The 17,702-nt window shown below is 42.2% G+C and overlaps 1 protein-coding gene across 4 annotated transcripts in view; it reads left to right on the forward strand.

Moving 5' to 3' along the window:
* LOC136831336 (FK506-binding protein 15-like) overlaps positions 1–17,179 on the forward strand; it is a 236,679-nt gene extending 219,500 nt beyond the window's left edge. For 3 of the 4 annotated variants that reach the window (XM_067091627.1, XM_067091628.1, XM_067091629.1), the window contains one exon: positions 15,179–17,179. In XM_067091627.1, coding sequence (XP_066947728.1) covers positions 15,179–15,250 — 72 coding nt within the window. In that variant the 3' untranslated portion in view covers positions 15,251–17,179. The remainder of the gene's footprint in view (positions 1–15,178) is intronic. The other variant, XM_067091630.1, reaches the window with a different exon arrangement.
* Positions 17,180–17,702: the final 523 nt, after the last annotated feature.

Here is a 17,702-nt window from a genome sequence, read left to right on the forward strand (position 1 = left end):
TGGCACACACAAGAGCACTCATAACAAAAATTTACATTAACAAAATTTAAACAAAGTTAAAAGTAATCCTTAAATCTACTTAACGTAATCCAAATTCAAGTAATGCTTAATTTTGTATTTGTTCATACGCAGAACAAACTTGGGTCTTAACATTAGGATAGATCTTTTGGTGCCAGCTGGAAACCGGTAAAAATAAAAACAAGAATTGTTTATGCAAGGATTGGTAGCATCTGGCATCTTGTTACGGAGATGAGATGGGAAGCAGCCAGAGACCTGATCTCAACCCCGTGACGTATCAGTTTTCTTCTTACTGCCATTGAGAGAGGTCGTTTCTGTCTCTCCTTCCTCTCCATAGCCAGTTGTTTGTGTTTTTTGGTATTTTTGTGATCAGTGTGTGTTTAGTTTGCGTGTTTTGGTTTTTATCATGCAATCCCAAAACCCAGCTAAAAGTTTCCCCTCCCGGGAGGGTGGGGGCAGCACCATCTTTTTCCTTCGTTTCAGACTCAGATGCGCAGATGTCGGTTGTTTGGGCTTTGTTAGGCCTATCAGGGGTACCATTGGGATATGTAGCAGAATTAAGGAGCGGAGCCATGGGTGTTAGATGTCCTCCGGGTAGGGTATCTACTACCTCTCGACTTTGCTCCCCCTCTCTCCAGCTGTCCTCTCCCTCACCTCACTTACGCCCAAGGCTCTCCAAAACACCTAACTCTCCAAGAAGTGAGGAAGATGATAGAGAAGGGAGCTGTAGAGCAAGTAAAGCATCCTTCCCCAGGTTTCTACAGTCGAGTCTTCCTAGTCCCCAAGGCAACTGACGATTGGAGGCTGGTCAACATTGAACCTCTGTTGGAAAGACGAGGTTCAAGATGGAGACGCCTTGGACAGATCTCTTTCGCTGTGGCAGAGGATACCCTCAACATCCTTGGGACAACCTGGATGTTTACACCTTTCCCCCCGTTTGCCTTATCCGTCATGTCCTAAACAGAGCGATGATTTCCCAGAATCTCAGGATGACCCTTGTAGCTCCTTTATGGCCTCAAGCAGAATGGTTTCCGGATCTTGTAGCTCTGCTCTTAGCAGTTACAAGAGAAATACCCCCTTGGCACAATCTCTGTCAACCTCATGTAGAGTGATAACCATCAACTGGTAACATCCCTATCTCTTCACGGTTGGAGACTATCCAGTATCTCCTGCGAGCAAAAGGCTTTTCTCGCAGAGCAGCAACACAGATGTCGGGTACCTCTACTCAGAACCTCTATTCAGTGGATAGCTGATTTTCCAATGTTCCTCAGAACAGAAAAATGCCTTTCTGTTTCTGCTATTAAGGGCTACAGGGCTGCCTTGGGGATGGTTCTTTGTCTGAAAGACGTGGACCTAACTTCATCTTGGGGAATCTCTATGCTGTTCAAAAGTTTTGAAGTGTCTTGTTCTCATAGGGAGCTGAAACCTCCTACCTGGGATCTGACTCTGGTGCTAAATAGTCTCACTTGAGTCCCATATGAACCAGTGCATCGGTCATCTTGACCCTCAAGACGGTTTTCCTTCTAGCCTTGGCTTTTTCAAAGAGAGTGGGTGAACTCCATGGCCAAGCTTTTGATGTTAAACATACCAGGGGTTGGAAGTCAGTAGCGTTCAAATTTGTCCCAGAATTCGTGGCTAAGACTCAAAACTCCTTGATTCTTGATGACAGGCTTACCTCCTTTTCCATCTCTTCCCTTGGGGATTTGGTTAACGACGATTCAGAAATTGCTCCTTTGCCCTGTCAGAGCACTGCATTGCTATCTAAAAAGGACTTAACATTTCAGACCGGGATGCTGAAGACTTTTTGTTAGCACAGGCCAGATCAAGAACAAGTGTCCAAGAATACTATTTCGTTTTGGCTTCATGAAGTGATTAGGCATGCCTGCTCCTCATCATCATTGTCTACTGCTAATACTGTGTGCATGCAAGAGCATATGACATTAGAGGACTAAGCTCCTCCTTGGCATTCAAAAAGAACTTGTCTTTTCATAGTATCCTGAATGCTGGTTCTTGGCTCCGCCAAACTATGTTCACTTCCTTCTACCTGAGGGACATTGCTCACAGGTCCTTGGACACTTTTTCCTTGGGTCTGGTGGTGGCTGCTCAACAAGTTGTATAGCTCATCCAGTGCCCCTAATGGGACAGTTTTGTATCTTACCTAAGATGATGGTATGAAAGTGAGGATGATTGAGATGACTGGTCTCTTTCCCTTCCTCCCTTTTTTCCTTTCCTCTCTACCAATGGGTGGTAAGAAGATGGTTTCATTATACGCTGGCTCTCTCTCTCTAGCAAGGACAGAGGGGACTGATAACAAACACGTATACAGTAAACCCCCTGTATTCGCGGGGTATGTGCACCCCCCCATGAAGAGCTAAAATCCGCCAATACTTAAAACCCCTCTAAAAACACTTAGAACTGCCTATTTTGATAGTTTAAACACAAGAAAAACAGTCTAATAATGCTTATACCTGAGTATTTTAACCCTTTAACGGTGAAGCCCTATTTACAAAAACGTCTCCCCGTATGCCTGGCGTTACTCGTGAGTTAGCGCGAAAGCGGAAAAAAAAGTTTTTTCAAAAATCACAGCACGCTTAGTTTTTAAGATTAAGAGTTCATTTTGGCTCATTTTTTTGTCATTGCCTGAAGTTTAGTATGCAACCATCAGAAATGAAAAAAATATCATTATCATATATAAATATTGGAATATATGACAGCAAAAAAACTTGTATATAATTGTATACAAATCACGCTGTAAGCAAAACGGTTAAAGCTAATGAGTTAATTTTTTTTAGTTGTATTGTACACTAAATTGCGATGATTTTGGTATATAACAAATTTTAAAACGATCAAAGCAATACAGAGAAAATATTATCACAAAATGATGCATGAATTCGTAACGCCGCGGACGTAAAAAATGTTTTTTCAAAAATTCACCATAAATCGAAATATTGTGCTAGAGACTTCCCGTTTGTTGAAAAATGAAGCTAATTGATTGAATATTACTAGACTGTAAGTGTTTTAGCTTACAATTGCAGTTTTCGACCATTTTGGTCGAGTTAAAGTGGACCGAAAGTCAAATTTTTTCTATTTATCCTGATTTATATGGAAATATTTCAAAACCGATAAAAGCTAAAACCATGAGTTATTTTTTGTTGTATTGCACATGAAATTGCACACATTTTCATATATAAAAATTTATGTAACGACTAATATAAAGTGGTGCAAATATTACGACAACAAGACGAAAGAATTTCTGAGATGTTCGGCCGAGTTACCGCGCAGACGTAAGGAAAATGTTTTTTTTAAAAATTCACCATAAATTGAAATATTGTGCTAGAGACTTCCAATTTATTGCAAAATGAAGGTAAATGATTGAATATTACTAGAATGTAAGAGTTTTAGCTTACAATTGCGTTTTTTTACCATTTCGGTCGAGTTAAAGTTGACCGAAGGTTGAAATTTTGGCAGTTATCGTGATTTATGTGAAAATATTTCAAAACTGGTAAAAGCTACAACCATGAGCTATTTTCTGTTGTATTCTACATGAAATTGCGCACATTTTCATATGTAAAAGTTTATGTAACGACTAATGTAAAACGATGCAAACATTACGACAACATGACGAAAGAATTTCTGAGATGTTCGGCCGAGTTACAGCACGCAGACGTAAGGAAAAAATTTTTTTGTTCAGAAATTCACCATAAATCGAAATATTGTGCTAGAGACTTCCAGTTTGTTGCAAAATGAAGGTACATGATTGAATATTACTAGAATGTAAGAGTTTTAGCTTATAATTGCGTTTTTACCATTTCGTCGTGATTAAAGTTGACCGAAGGTTGAAATTTTGGCAGTTATCGTGATTTATATGAAAATATTTCAAAACGGATAAAAGCTACAACCATGAGTTATTTTCTGTTGTATTCTACATGAAATTGCGCACATTTCCATATATAAAACTTTATGTAACGACTAATATAAAACGGTGCAAACATTACGACAACGTGACGAAAGAATTTCTGGCGCGGACGTAAGGAAAAAGTTTTTTTCAGAAATTCACCATAAATGAAAATATTGTGCTAGAGACTTCCCAATTGGTTGCAAAATGAAGGTAAATGATTGAATATTACTAGATCGTAAGGGTTTTAGCTTAAAATTGCGTTTTTTGACCATTTCGGTCGAGTCAAAGTTGACCGAAGGTTGAAATTTTGGCAGTTATCGTGGTTTATATGAAAATATTTCCAAACTGATAAAAGCTACAACCATGGGTTGTATTTTGCTGTATTGTACATGAAATTGCACACATTTTCATATATAAAACTTTATGTAACGGCTAATATAGAACAGTGCAAAAATTACGACAAAATGACAAAAGAATTTATGAAATTTTCGGGCTGAGTTACCGCCGTATGCGTAAGAAAAAGTTTTTCAAAAGTTCACCATAAATCGAAATATTGTGCTAGAGACTTCCAATTTGTTGCAAAATGAAGGTACATGATTGAATATTACTAGAATGTAAGAGTTTTAGCTTACAATTGCATTTTTCGACCATTTCGGTCGAGTCAAAGTTGACCGAAGGTTGAAATTTTTTGTAGTCGACGTACGGTATGTCCACTCGGCACCCAACAGACAATTTTAGTCGACGTATAATACGTCCAATAGGCGTTTAAGGGTTAATAGTTTCATCACAGAAAGTGCATTTAGTCATGAAAATATGAAAATACAGTAATTTAGTGAATATTCCTCAGTGAAAAATACCGCGAATGGGCAAATTTTCTGTGAATAATTGGTAGATACATTCCACAGAGAAATCCGCGAATATGTAAGTCCGCAAATATGGGGGGTTTACTGTAGGTGGCTGCCTTAGTTTGTTATCTGAATTGATATAGCACTTTAACTTCCTCTAATACAGTGAGTTTCTGCATAGGACTTAGCCCAGTAATCTGACTGTTGGATACCCATATATCTAACAGATCAGAGGCTTAGGTCTCCTTCCTTTGAATTCTCTTATTCAGGAAGTATGACCAGATGTGCTGAACCTCCAGTCGGTTCAGGATTCTCTTACCTCCTGCCAAGAGTGAGTCTATCCTGATGTTAAGACCCAGGTTTGTTCTGTGTATGAACAAATGACAAATTTAAAATAATTTGTATTTTGCGTAGCTAACAAACCTGCGGTTTTACTGCCCACCTCTAGCCACCCCTCTTTCAGTTAACAGTGGGCTGGAAGAAAACTGATACGTCACGGGGTTGAGATCAGTGTTACTCGCTGCTGCCCAACTCATCTTTGTGACAAGATGCCAGATGCCACCAATACCTTGCATAAACAATTCTTGTTATTTTTACTGGTCTCCAGCTTGCACCAGAAGATTTATCCTAATGTTAAGACCACAGATTTGTTAGCTATGAAAAATACAAATTAATTTAAATATGTCATGTTTATACAAAACCCAGCATTTCATCAAGAAAAAATAAACATGTTCAAAGTATAAAACAAAGAAACCAAACACCACAACATCAATTTTGTAGATTATCCTGAGAGACCATTTACTGTTTTTTTTCCGTCATTGACATCTGGGATAAAAACCAACTGCAGTTATTGCAACAGGTAAAATTTCTTAAATACTTACAGCAGAGTTTTTGCCAGAATTATATTTCTCCCAATACAGTAGTTTTGTTGATGTTATGAATGAATTTGGTCTTTTTTTCAGTTGCAAACCACTTGTTTCACTGGTTTGCTACTGTCCTTTGCCATTGCCCATAAAATTCAGTGAAAATATACCTGTGGAATTCCAGTAAAAAATCAAGAAAAAAATTGTAAAATTAAAAATGAAAATACACCAGAAATACCCAATTTCTGAGTCCAGCCCCGTGTCAGCCGGTGAAATTCCATACTAAGACAAATTTCTAGGTATAAAATGCTAGATATATCAGAGAAAAAGAGCTTTCAGGAATGCTGGGGTTACTACCCCCAGATCGAGCGTCTTCCCTAAGGAAGACGTCGGTATAACCAAGGGTGAGTGAAAGGATCACAACCACAGAGCTACACTCGATAGATATCCCCATGTCAAAACTCCTCGAAGAGAGCGGTGAGCCGTTACAGCCCCCACGCACAGGCGTCCGCCAGGCCGGCGACACCAGCGCCACCTACATCATTCCATTTTCTAGCACGTGATCATCATCACCAGGATTTTTGTGCTTGTGTTATTTTGGGTGTTTTCCTGCTTTTTCGCCATGTCTTCTAGCAGTTTCACCATCTCTAAGTTAAGTACCATCTTATTGTGGGGTTTTTTCGATAAGTTTGGCTGCATCTGTCCATATTTCACAATTATGAGATTGTTGTTATGACGCCACGGCATCCCCTAGCCATGCCGACCGTGAGGTTACCCATTCAGTCTTTTCTGTCGGGGTTGTCTCCTTGTCGTTATATTACTTATCTTTTCCCCCCGGATCTCTTCCTGGCGGTGTTTCCTGGGCGTGGGTTTTATTGGAGTTTTGTTTAATTTACTGACCCCCATAGTGAGTCCCCCCTATAGGGTTCCCGTCATTCCCCGCTTAGGTCTCCCCTCCAGGATGAGTTCCCAGGTTGGTCTTACTTATTTACTATTATTATTATTATATTTTTGCGTTGGTGCTGTATATGTTGTTGCCTCTTTGGGGTAGCGTCAGCTTAATGTCTGGCCGCTCCTCGGAGTTAGGCTACGCACCTCGCATGAGCACATTATTCTTGGAATATAATTTTTTATGTATATTGTGTTTATTGTGATGGTTTTTATTTTATATTGTGTGTGGGTTTTTCTCCCTTGCCTTTCATATTGTTAGGCTCGTATTGCTTCCTTGTCCTCTCGCCCTCCTCGTAGGTTAGGTGTGGGGCGGATCATCGGGTTGAGGGAGTTTTGTTGCTGTTTCCTCCAGTGGCCGTTTTTGGGGTGGCAGAGTGAGCCCCTTTGTCCTCCCCCTTCTTTTCGAAGGGGTAGAGTTCATTGGGTGTGCCTCCTCTAGGCTATTTGCCTTTTTTGCCCCCTCCTTTTCGGTCCTGGTTGGTTCTCGGCACAGAATTTCTCTCCCTGTTATTCCCTCCCCCACCCTCCCCTTACTCCTTTCCGTTAGCCTAGGCCATGCCGAAGCACGGGCATTTACCTAGGCTTTGTCTAGACAGGAGTCGGGCATTGAGTCCTTGGTCGCATCCCTTCCCTCAGGAGTAGGCTTGTCCTGCCAAGCTCGTATTATGTTTCTTGGCGTGGCGTGTGATTGCAGTCGAGCGGGTGAATTACTTTCCCTTGTCTCCTGTTTTCACCTATCTTAGCCTACTCCTCTTCCCTACCCCACCAACCCTCCCTCCCCTCATCTCAGGCCAGCTCTTGCCTTTTCTCGTGCGGGTGACGCTAGATGGCGTTTTCTCCGAGTTGGGGACTTCCTCTGGTGGAGAGATTCGTTCCCTCCCAGAACTAGTCCCCGGCAGCGCTGTGTTTGTTTTGATGTTTCGTTTGCCACTCTCCAAGATCGAGCGGGTTTCGAACATTCTTTCTTTTGGTCTCGTCCACTCTCCGTCGAGTTGCTTTGGTTGGGTTGTTGGCGCCTGCTCCGGCTTATATTATACCTGGCCTTTCAATGACGGTCGCCTCACCCACCTTTGTTTCTCTGGCGGGGAGATTTGAGATTGGGGGAGAGAGAGAGAGAGGGATACCTCCGGTCTCCGGAGGTGATTTTTTCATTATTACCATCACTTGTATCTTATATATATATTTATATTATCTGGCGGAGTGAGCTTCTCACTCCGCCACTACACTTATTTTATGTGTTTTATTGAGTCCGGTGCTACCCTGGGGTTCCGCCGTCTTTTTTGCTGGCAGCCCTTGTGGTGGGTCCCTGTTGTCTCAAACCTTCCGTTCCGCCGGAGTATTCCGGTGACCGGAAGTATCTTGCCTTCCACTCTGTTTAAGTTATGGCTTGGTGGTCTTGTCTCTGACGAGGGGTTTTTCTCTCCACCGGAGCATTCCGGTGGTAAGTGGAAATACCCTGGCCTTCCAGCTTTAGGTTGCTTAGAGTGGTAGGTTCATGTACATTTTTACACTTACAGACTGTTCATTGTGAGGAGCCGGGGTGCACCGCTTCTCTCCAGCAACCGTATGGGCATGTGGTGTGCCGGACCCACGCTGGCTGTGCGGTCCGGTTGGACGACCTCATTGTTTGGCACCCCGACGGCTGTGAGGTTTGCTTCGCTCTGTGCGCTGGCATCCAGGACGAGTCGGTAAGATATAGCTTCTCATTTCTTACGTTCCTCATATCTGTGTAGTGCTTATATGGTTTTCGGGCTTATATTTCCGTTCAACCCTAATTGTCCGTTCTCTTACAGGCGGACGAGTCCTCCAAGAAGACTTCCCTTGAGTCTCTCCGCGCCTGGGTGGCTGGGTTCGGAAGAAATGTTCCGTCGGGGAAGCCTTATGTCCTCGACGCTAAGTTGCGGGACCTGCTTTACCCCGGCGCCCGGGTGGCTGCTGCGGTTCCCGAAGAGTTGGCCAACCCCATCATTCAGCAGATCCGGGATGCGACCCAGCCACCCCAAGAGGACATCCTTTATGCGGAGGTGTCGGAGGATGTCGCCGCGTTAGACTTGGACCTGGAACCGATGAACACAGAGCCGGACCAAGTGGTAGGTAACGAGGTAAGTGAGGTTGTGGGGGTGGGCGCCCTTTTTGATTCCCCATCTTCCTCTGTATCTTCATTTTCAGGCTTTGTTAAGTCTTCCACCTTGGGTGACAGGGCTCCATCAGCTGTCCCTAAGTTGAAGCTGAAGACTTCATGGAAGGCGAAGGGCTTTAAGTCCTCGTCTTCCAGGAAAGCATCTCCTTTCCCCCCGTCGAAGGCTAAGGTCCCCGTACCTGTAGCCTCTGGGAGCAAACCTGGAACCTCGGGCAAAGGCGCGAGTAAGAGGGCATCAAGACCAAGCCCTCCTCGCCAGCCTGCCTTTGACCCTGAGGCGTTTGCAAACTGGCTGTTCGAGAGGTTCTCGGCGGAGGTCGAGTCGAAGTTCTCCCAAATTTCTGAGAAGCTTCACAGCCATGATAATATACTGGCGGGAATGGCTCGCCCCGGCGGAGCCGAACCGCAGTATGCTATCCCTGACACGGCTGATCTCCCTCCTTTCGATGTCGGGAACCCTTGGCGTTTTGCCCTTCGTGCCATTCAGCACGAAGGTACATTGACTGTTGAAGGTCTTGGCACGAGACGGTTAGAGGAACTTGAGTTTTTTCCTCCTGATCTCCTGCCCCCTTACCCAGGCTTCGTTAGGCTGACGGAGGAAGCCTGGGTACGCTCGGACAAGGTCCCTAGAGAGACAGTGATCTTCCCTAGGGACCAAGCTCAGTCGGCTCTCCTGCGCACTCTTGCGGAGTGGCAGGCAGAGAACACAAAGCTTACACCTTTCAAGGGCAACTACACCATGTTCGCCCTAGGTGATAACTTGCCGACTCCATGCATAAACAAAGTGGCTCTGGCTACGGCTCGAGCATGCTTTGACGGCAACCCCTTGCCTCAATTAAGGGAGACAGACTCCACATCCCTGGTATTCCCAGGGGGTGAGGAGTTCTGGAGAGACGCCCCGTCCACCTTTACTGTGGGAAAGCTGGACGCTTACTGTGCGTCTACCCAGTTCAGCGAACAGCTTCCTAAGCTCCCGGAAGCCTTGCTGAAGGCAGAATTTGAGGCCCGGACTAGGCTAGCCCGGTCCTTGAACTCCGTCTGCCTCACAGAAGCGACTGCCGTCTCCTGTGCAGATGAGCCCTTCTTTCAGGTTCTGGCTAAATCCCTGTTAGCAGGGTTTCAGACAGACCTTTTTGACTTTATGATGGCTAAGCTAGAATGCAGGAGATTCATCTTTGCTGAAGCCACCATACGTCATGAGCCTAACAAGCTCATGAAGAGCTCTATCTGGGGCCCTAACCTCTTCCCAGAGGAAGAGGTAGCCAGTGTGCTGAGTGAGGCTACTAGAGCCAACCAGAGTCTTCGCTCTCGCTGGGGTATCTCAGCTTACAAGCGTAAGACCCCAGAATCTGGCGGCCCCCAGACTAAGTCTGGTAAGCGGTTCAGGAGACACAAGAGGCCTCATCATCAGACGGTTGTTCAAGCTGTCCCGGTCTCGGCAGTCGCGCAGCCCTCCATCTCTAAAGTTCATCCCCAACAATACGTGCTGGTCCAACCAGCTCAATCCCTTGCTGCACCCTCGTACGTTGCCTCACCGACGTACAATCCTACCTATGAAGGCCGTGGGTTCTTTCACGGCCTTAATAGGAGTGCAAGGGGGAAAGAGGTCGGTCCCCTTACAGAGGCAAGTCCAACACCGCCCCAAGAGGTAAACCTGGATGTGGTAGAGGAAACAAACCCGCTTCCTCCCACTGAGAACAGTCAGGTAGGTGGTCGCCTTTACTGGTTCAGAGACCAGTGGTCCTTCAGCCCTTGGGCACACAGCATTGTGTCCAAAGGTCTAGGTTGGAGCTGGACCAAGGACCCCCCTCCTCTGATCAGGTTTTACCAGCCACCCTCCAGAGTCCTACAGGACTATGTGGCGGAACTGCTCAACAAGCGAGCAATAAAGAAAGTAAGGCACCTCAAATTTCAAGGCAGGTTGTTCACTGTTCTGAAGAAAGACTCCGGTCAGCAAAGAGTGATTCTGGATCTGTCGCGTCTAAATCATTACATAAAATGCGACAAATTTCGCATGCTTACGGTAGCGCAGGTACGGACTCTACTTCCGCGTGGAGCCGTCACCACCTCTATCGATCTTTCAGACGCTTACTATCACGTCCCAGTTGCTCGGAGCTTCTCTCCATTCCTGGGTTTCAGACTCGGGAATCAAGCCTACTCCTTCAGGGTCATGCCTTTCGGTCTAAATATTGCACCCAGGATATTTACAAAGCTGGCGGACACGGTAGTTCAACAACTCCGGTCCCGAGGGATATCCCTAGCAGCGTACCTAGACGATTGGATAATTTGGGCACCAACAGTTCTAGAATGCAGGAAGGCCACGGCCACGGTCATCAACTTCCTGGAGTTGTTAGGTTTTCAACTGAACAGAGAGAAGTCTCGCCTGACTCCGGAGTCCCGGTTTCAGTGGCTGGGTCTCCAGTGGGATCTGTCTTCGTACACGTTATCCCTCCCGCCTCCCAAGCGGAAGGAGATAGCCTCCCTTACCAGGAAATTCCTGAGAGACAAAGCAGCATCCTGCCGGGCCCAAGAAAGAATCCTCGGTTACCTTCAATTTGCCTCAGTGACGGACCTGCTCTTAAAAGCAAAATTAAAAGACATAAACAGAGTGTGGCGGAGTCGAGCCAATGTCAGGCTCAGAGACAAGGTCTCCTCCATCCCCCATATTTTAAAGGCGAGACTGTGGCCTTGGTCCACAGTCAGCGGCCTGTCCAAGACAGTCCCGCTTCAGTTCCCTCCTCCGGCGCTGGTAGTTCACACGGACGCCTCATTAAGCGGCTGGGGAGGGTATTCGCCAAAACAAAAAGTACAAGGAACGTGGTCTACAATGTTTCAACGGTTCCATATAAACACCTTGGAAGCTATGGTGGTATTTCTAACCTTAAAGAAAATCCGCCCCAGCCGGATTCATATCAGACTGGTGTTGGACAGCGCCGTGGTAGTTCATTGCATCAACAGGGGCGGCTCCAAATCAGGTCGCAGTAAACCAGGTTATGGTAGCTATTTTCTCCCTGGCGAACAAGCACAGCTGGCATCTGTCAGCCACCCACCTAGCGGGGTGCGGAACGTGGTGGCGGATTCCCTGTCCAGAACCACTCCGTTGGAGACGGAGTGGTCTCTGGACGGAGAGTCTTTCAATTGGATTTGCCGCCAGGTTCCGGTCTCCAAGTGGATCTGTTCGCGACGGAGAGCAACTTCAAGCTTCCTGTTATGTGGCCCCAACCTGGATCCTCAGGCGTATGCCACGGACGCAATGACCATAGACTGGAACAATTGGGAGAAGATTTACCTGTTTCCCCAATAAATTTGCTGTTGAAAGTACTGCACAAACTCAGGTCATTCAAGGGTCAACTAGCCCTGGTAGCCCCTTATTGGCCGAAGAGCAAGTGGTTCCCTCTTCTTCAGGAACTGGGGTTTGGAGTCTTCGGATTCCCAATCCCAAACTGACCCAAACAGTACAAACCAAGACTGTGTCAGCTTCCTCAAGAATTCAGAATGCCCTAGTTTTATGGACTTTATAAAGTTCGCAGCTCAAAGGGGAGCAAACATTGACCCCGTTAACACTCTGTTTTTAGAATCAGACAAGAGAGATTCTACTCTCAGACAATATGACTCAGCAGTCAAGAAATTGGCCTCTTTTTTGAAGACATCTGAAGCCCAAACCATGACTACTAACCTAGCAGTTACCTTCTTTAGATCATTGTTTGAAAAAGGCCTTGCCCCGGCCACTATTACCACAGCTAAGTCAGCCCTGAAGAAAGTATTCTTATATGGTTTTAAAATTGACCTTACAGATTCTTACTTTTCATCTATTCCTAGAGCATGCGCTGTCTGAGACCAGTATCGCGCCCACATTCTGTTACGTGGTTCCTCAATGATCTGCTTAAGTTAGCATCTGAGATTGACTACTCTCAATGCACTTATTTGGATCTGTTAAGGAAAACTTTATTTCTGATTAGCTTGGCTTCAGGTGCCAGAATTTCAGAGCTGTTGGCTCTCTCTAGAGGTGATGATTTTGTTAGTTTCCTCCCGTCCGGAGAAGCCCTCCTTTCTCCTGACCATAGATTTTTAGCTAAAAATGAGGACCCTCAAGACAGGTGGTCTCCTTGGAAGGTGGTGCCCCTTCCACAGGACCAGTCCTTATGCCCAGTCTATACCTTAAAGTCTTACCTTTTAAGAACTCCACAGTGTAAGTCGGGTCCTCTTTTTATCAGAGAGAAAGGTGGAACTCTTTCGTTAAATGCAATAAGGCAACAAATTCTGTATTTCATTAAACAAGCTAACCCGGATTCAGTCCCTAAGGTTCATGATATTTGTGCAGTAGCTACTTCCACTAATTATTTTCATAATATGGATTTTTCAGAACTTACCAAATATACGGGATGGAAATCACCTCTAGTGTTTAAACACCATTATTTAAAATCACTCGAAGCCCTGAAATTTTCTACAGTGGCTGTGGGGAGTGTCATTCCCCCACCTTAATTATCCATTATCCTTTATCCTTCCCCCTCCCCCCCGCCCGCCTGCCTCATTTACTTCTCTGCCTGCCCTTCTGGATGATCATGCCTCACTGCCTTGCTCCTCATATTGATATTATTATTGTCTTTTTATTATCTTTTGGGACTGTATTTTGACATGCTGTAATTTTGATTGTCTTAGGGTACTGGGCTGTTTTTATTTTGCTCCATGTACCCCATAAATTTTCTCGTGTTGTAGATGTCTCTCTTATGTTTAGTTATAAGTTTATATTTACTCCTTATAATCTTAAGTATTTTTGAATGTATTTTGCCTGCCATATTATTTGGTGTATTGACTTTGTATTCTACTTTTAAGGTCGTATTACTGTATTTTCATGTTAATATTCATTTTTTCATGTGAGAGATATCCTCATTAAATCCGTTTCCATAGCTTGTGTTTTTCTTCAGATCACCTTTTGTTTCCTTGTAGTTTGCAGTCTTGGCATGATTCTCTATCACTATTTCACCGGCTGACACGGGCTGGACTCAGAAAAGGGATTTTGACAAAGGAAAAATCTATTTCTGAGGAAGGCCCCGTGTCACCCGGTGACCCTCCCAGAAGTGGCTTCTGCTCCCCCCTACTTGCACATGCCAAGCCTGGGGGTGGTGCTAGTCTGGAATGATGTAGGTGGCGCTGGTGTCGCCGGCCTGGCGGACGCCTGTGCGTGGGGGCTGTAACGGCTCACCGCTATCTTCGAGGAGTTTTGACATGGGGATATCTATCGAGTGTAGCTCTGTGGTTGTGATCCTTTCACTCACCCTTGGTTATACCGACGTCTTCCTTAGGGAAGACGCTCGATCTGGGGGTAGTAACCCCAGCATTCCTGAAAGCTCTTTTTCTCTGGTATATCTAGCATTTTATACCTAGAAATTCGTGTTAGTATGGAATTTCACCGGGTGAAATAGATTTTTCCTTTGTCAAAATCCCTTTTCAACAAGGTTACTTGCTAACCTACCCTAACCTAAAAGTGCCAGGTCTGAAACTGATCTGGTCTCCCCAAATTAATCTGCCCCTTATTACCACAAATCATAGAGGTTTTTTAGAGTGCATCCTAGTTATTTTAATTCATAAATTCAGAAATCTCTTGCTTAGTACAGTAATAATTTGTGAGGTTAATAACAAAAAGAAATCGCTGTTCAAGTTTTCTTAATAGCTATTCCCTTAGTGATAAATTAAGAATATGAGTTGTGCCTACTAACAGAATTTAACTTTGCTTATAAGCACTATAGTAACCTTACATTATTGTCACCAACAGTCAAGAAACTGTAGGTCATTGATTCCAAAAATCAAATACAGTATATTAAAAAGTTTACACAATATATAATACATGTAATGTATTTAAAAGACATGTCAGTTACCAACTTAGCTAATAAGAACAGACTTCAGACTAGTGGGCTTCCAGTTTAAAATTTGACCTTAAACTCTCAAACAAAGCCAGTAATCAGTTATCTTGATTTGTAAATTCTCAAACTAAGCCAGAAGTCAGTTATCTTATTCAACAAATCTGAAATATATTAGTGATAGGAAAGGTGAAACTTAATGCACTATATTAACAATTCATACAAATAATGCACTAAAATATCAGTTAATAAACTCACTATTTATAGACTCCAAAACTGGTTTTGTTCAATTCTTCTTCTTGTTCGTAAAAGGAACAGTCATTTTCAATTGAATGTCTTTTACTACTTGTAAACAATTGTTTGCTTAAAATTTTGAGATATTCCAGTATGCATTGTAAATGTAAACTTTCATTTCTTTTGGAGGTATATATTTGTCAGGTAGTATAAAATGCGCAATATTTAAAAAAATTTTGCGAGTTTGATTAGAAGTTAAATATATTAATGTATTACACTAATAAGAAGTTTGTATTTTCTAGTTTTTGTTAGATTATCATTGTACGTATTTAATATTTTTGCTTGTATTTATTGTCTTTTGTATTTTCCAGGCTTGGAGACCCCAACCTCCACCACCACCCCTTTTCAGTGATGAAGATGATGATGATGATTGGCTGTCTTGATTTTAGGATACTGTATATAGCGGTATGAGAGTGAAATGCAATGATTTTACCAATTCTTAACTCAGTTTTGAGCCATTATACTCATTGTGAAAGGAACTCTACATGATCATTGTTAAAAGAGCTCTATGAATGACCTGGCATGTTGAGAAATTTAAAGAATATATATTTGGGACTGAATTAGTTGTACACACAACAATTAGAATGTACACACAGCAATTAGAATGTTCATTGCAAAACTGTCCATCCATATAAGGCATCCTTGGTGTCATTGCAGATAAGTAAAAAGAAAGAAAGGTTTGAATTTTTGCACAGTATGAAGATTTAATCTGGAAGAGTCATAGGGACAAGTTAATATGAAAATTGCTTGATGGGAAGACTGTTACAGTATCAGATTAAATATGAGGCTAATTAACTCAGTTTTCTGGATAAAACAAAACATTAATAAACCACTAAATACAAATGGAAGGCATCAGCAGTAATGACTGAAAATGTCTAGTACTTGAAGTAGGAAGGTTTATCAAGCACCCAGAATAAATATAATTTAGTCTTTCTGGATAAAACAAAACATTAATAAACCACTAAATACAAATGGAAGGCATCAGCAATAATGACTGAAAATGTCTAGTACTTGAAGTAGGAAGGTTTATCAAGCACCCAGAATAAATATAATGTAGTCTTACTTTTTTAAACTGCTGTGGAAATTACATTTTATATATTTTATCTTTATTTATTAAAAGTGGGATTCATCCATTGCAATATTCCACAAATTGTAAATATGAGGTAGTGAATACCATATTACACATTTGTTTGGATCTTCATCTTTAACTTATTCATTAGATATTTTAAGAATGACAAAAGTTTCTTTTCCCAGTGAAGAGTGATGTCACAGATTGCTTTGTAGAACTTTACATTATAAGAAACTAATGTCCATCAAGTTTGTGGTTCAAATAAACAGTTAGTCATCATTAAGAACATACAAACATGAGGAACTGACAGTATTTGAGATAATTAATTTTGCATTTATAGAGATGATCAAATTAAAATGTCAGTTGAGCCTGGTATATTGTGAAATGAATATATCCATTGTAATTTATTGCCATATGGCTTCATGCAGTCATTGCTGCTTTAATGGCATTTCCTTATAGGAATTTGTGCAGTTTGTGGGTTAATTGTGTACTGAAATACATTTTAGGTTATTTATCCCCCCCATGTTTCATAAGTCATTAGGAAATGGTTGTACAGCCACTCTTGTTTTTAGCCAAGAACACCATGCCTCATGCTGCTGGTCAGATAAGAGGCTAATGCCTGTTTCCCCCCCCCCCAATCCTTTGTCCTAGTAAGAACAACCCAACTGCAGATTTCTGTGCAGATCCAAGAATGTTGTGCCTCATATTACATTTTCTCTGAAAATAAAGATCAGGTAGTGTAAATTACTCTGTAAATACAGGTAATAGTCTTTGAGTATTTTGAATGTAATTGTGAATTAATGGCCTTTTTTGACTGTTTAAAATATTAAATTTCAAACTACTGAGGAGACTACCTCTGTTCAGCTGTACAAAAATATTGAATTGTTATGAAAAGAAAATTGAAACTTTTTGTTGGTACAGTAATTATCACAGGCTTTGTTTTTAGTAATGAATATAATGTTAAATGCAACTAGCTGATGAAGTAGCCAGACACTGGAAGCTAGAATTAATTACAGTGCATATAAATTGTGTTGCCTTTAAATTCTGCCTAGTAATGTCTTTTTTAATTTTGTATCGCTAGACTTCATAGATTGTTTATGGTGTCTTTTAAAACTTGATTTTATTATATACTATGGTTTGTAATTTGGATGTATGGGAATTTAGTATTTATGACTATTAACAAGGTTATATTTTTTGTAATAATATCCACCAGCCAATGAATGAAAGCAAGAAATGACCAAAATATCTTTGTTTAACCCTATGCTGATAGACGTCTTGGTTCATGAAAAAAATAGGATACAGTAAACCCACCGTATTCGTGGGGGATGCGTACTGCACCCCTCGTGAATAGCTAAAATCCGTGAATACTTAAATCCCCTCAAAAAACACTTAGAACTGCCTATTTTGATAGTTTAAACACAAAAAACCCTCTAAAAATGCTTATACCTGAGTATTTTAATAGTTTTATCACAAAAACTGCATTTAGTCATGAAAATATGAAAATACAGTAATTAGTGAATATTTCTCAGTGAAAAATACTGCAAATGGGGGAATTTTCCGCGAATAATGGGTGGATACGTTCCACAGAGAAATCTGCGAATACGTGAGTCTGCGAATAGTGAGACCACAAATATGGGGGGTTTACTGTATTTATGTGGACTGAATTATCAGTTAAAAAAGTTTTTGTCATGCTACAGGAAATTTACTTACAATATTGTTGGGGTAATTTATAAGAAACATATTGAAAAACTAGAAATAATGTTTGA

This window comes from Macrobrachium rosenbergii, chromosome 48, assembly GCF_040412425.1.
Source record: "Macrobrachium rosenbergii isolate ZJJX-2024 chromosome 48, ASM4041242v1, whole genome shotgun sequence".
Taxonomy (NCBI): domain Eukaryota; kingdom Metazoa; phylum Arthropoda; class Malacostraca; order Decapoda; family Palaemonidae; genus Macrobrachium; species Macrobrachium rosenbergii.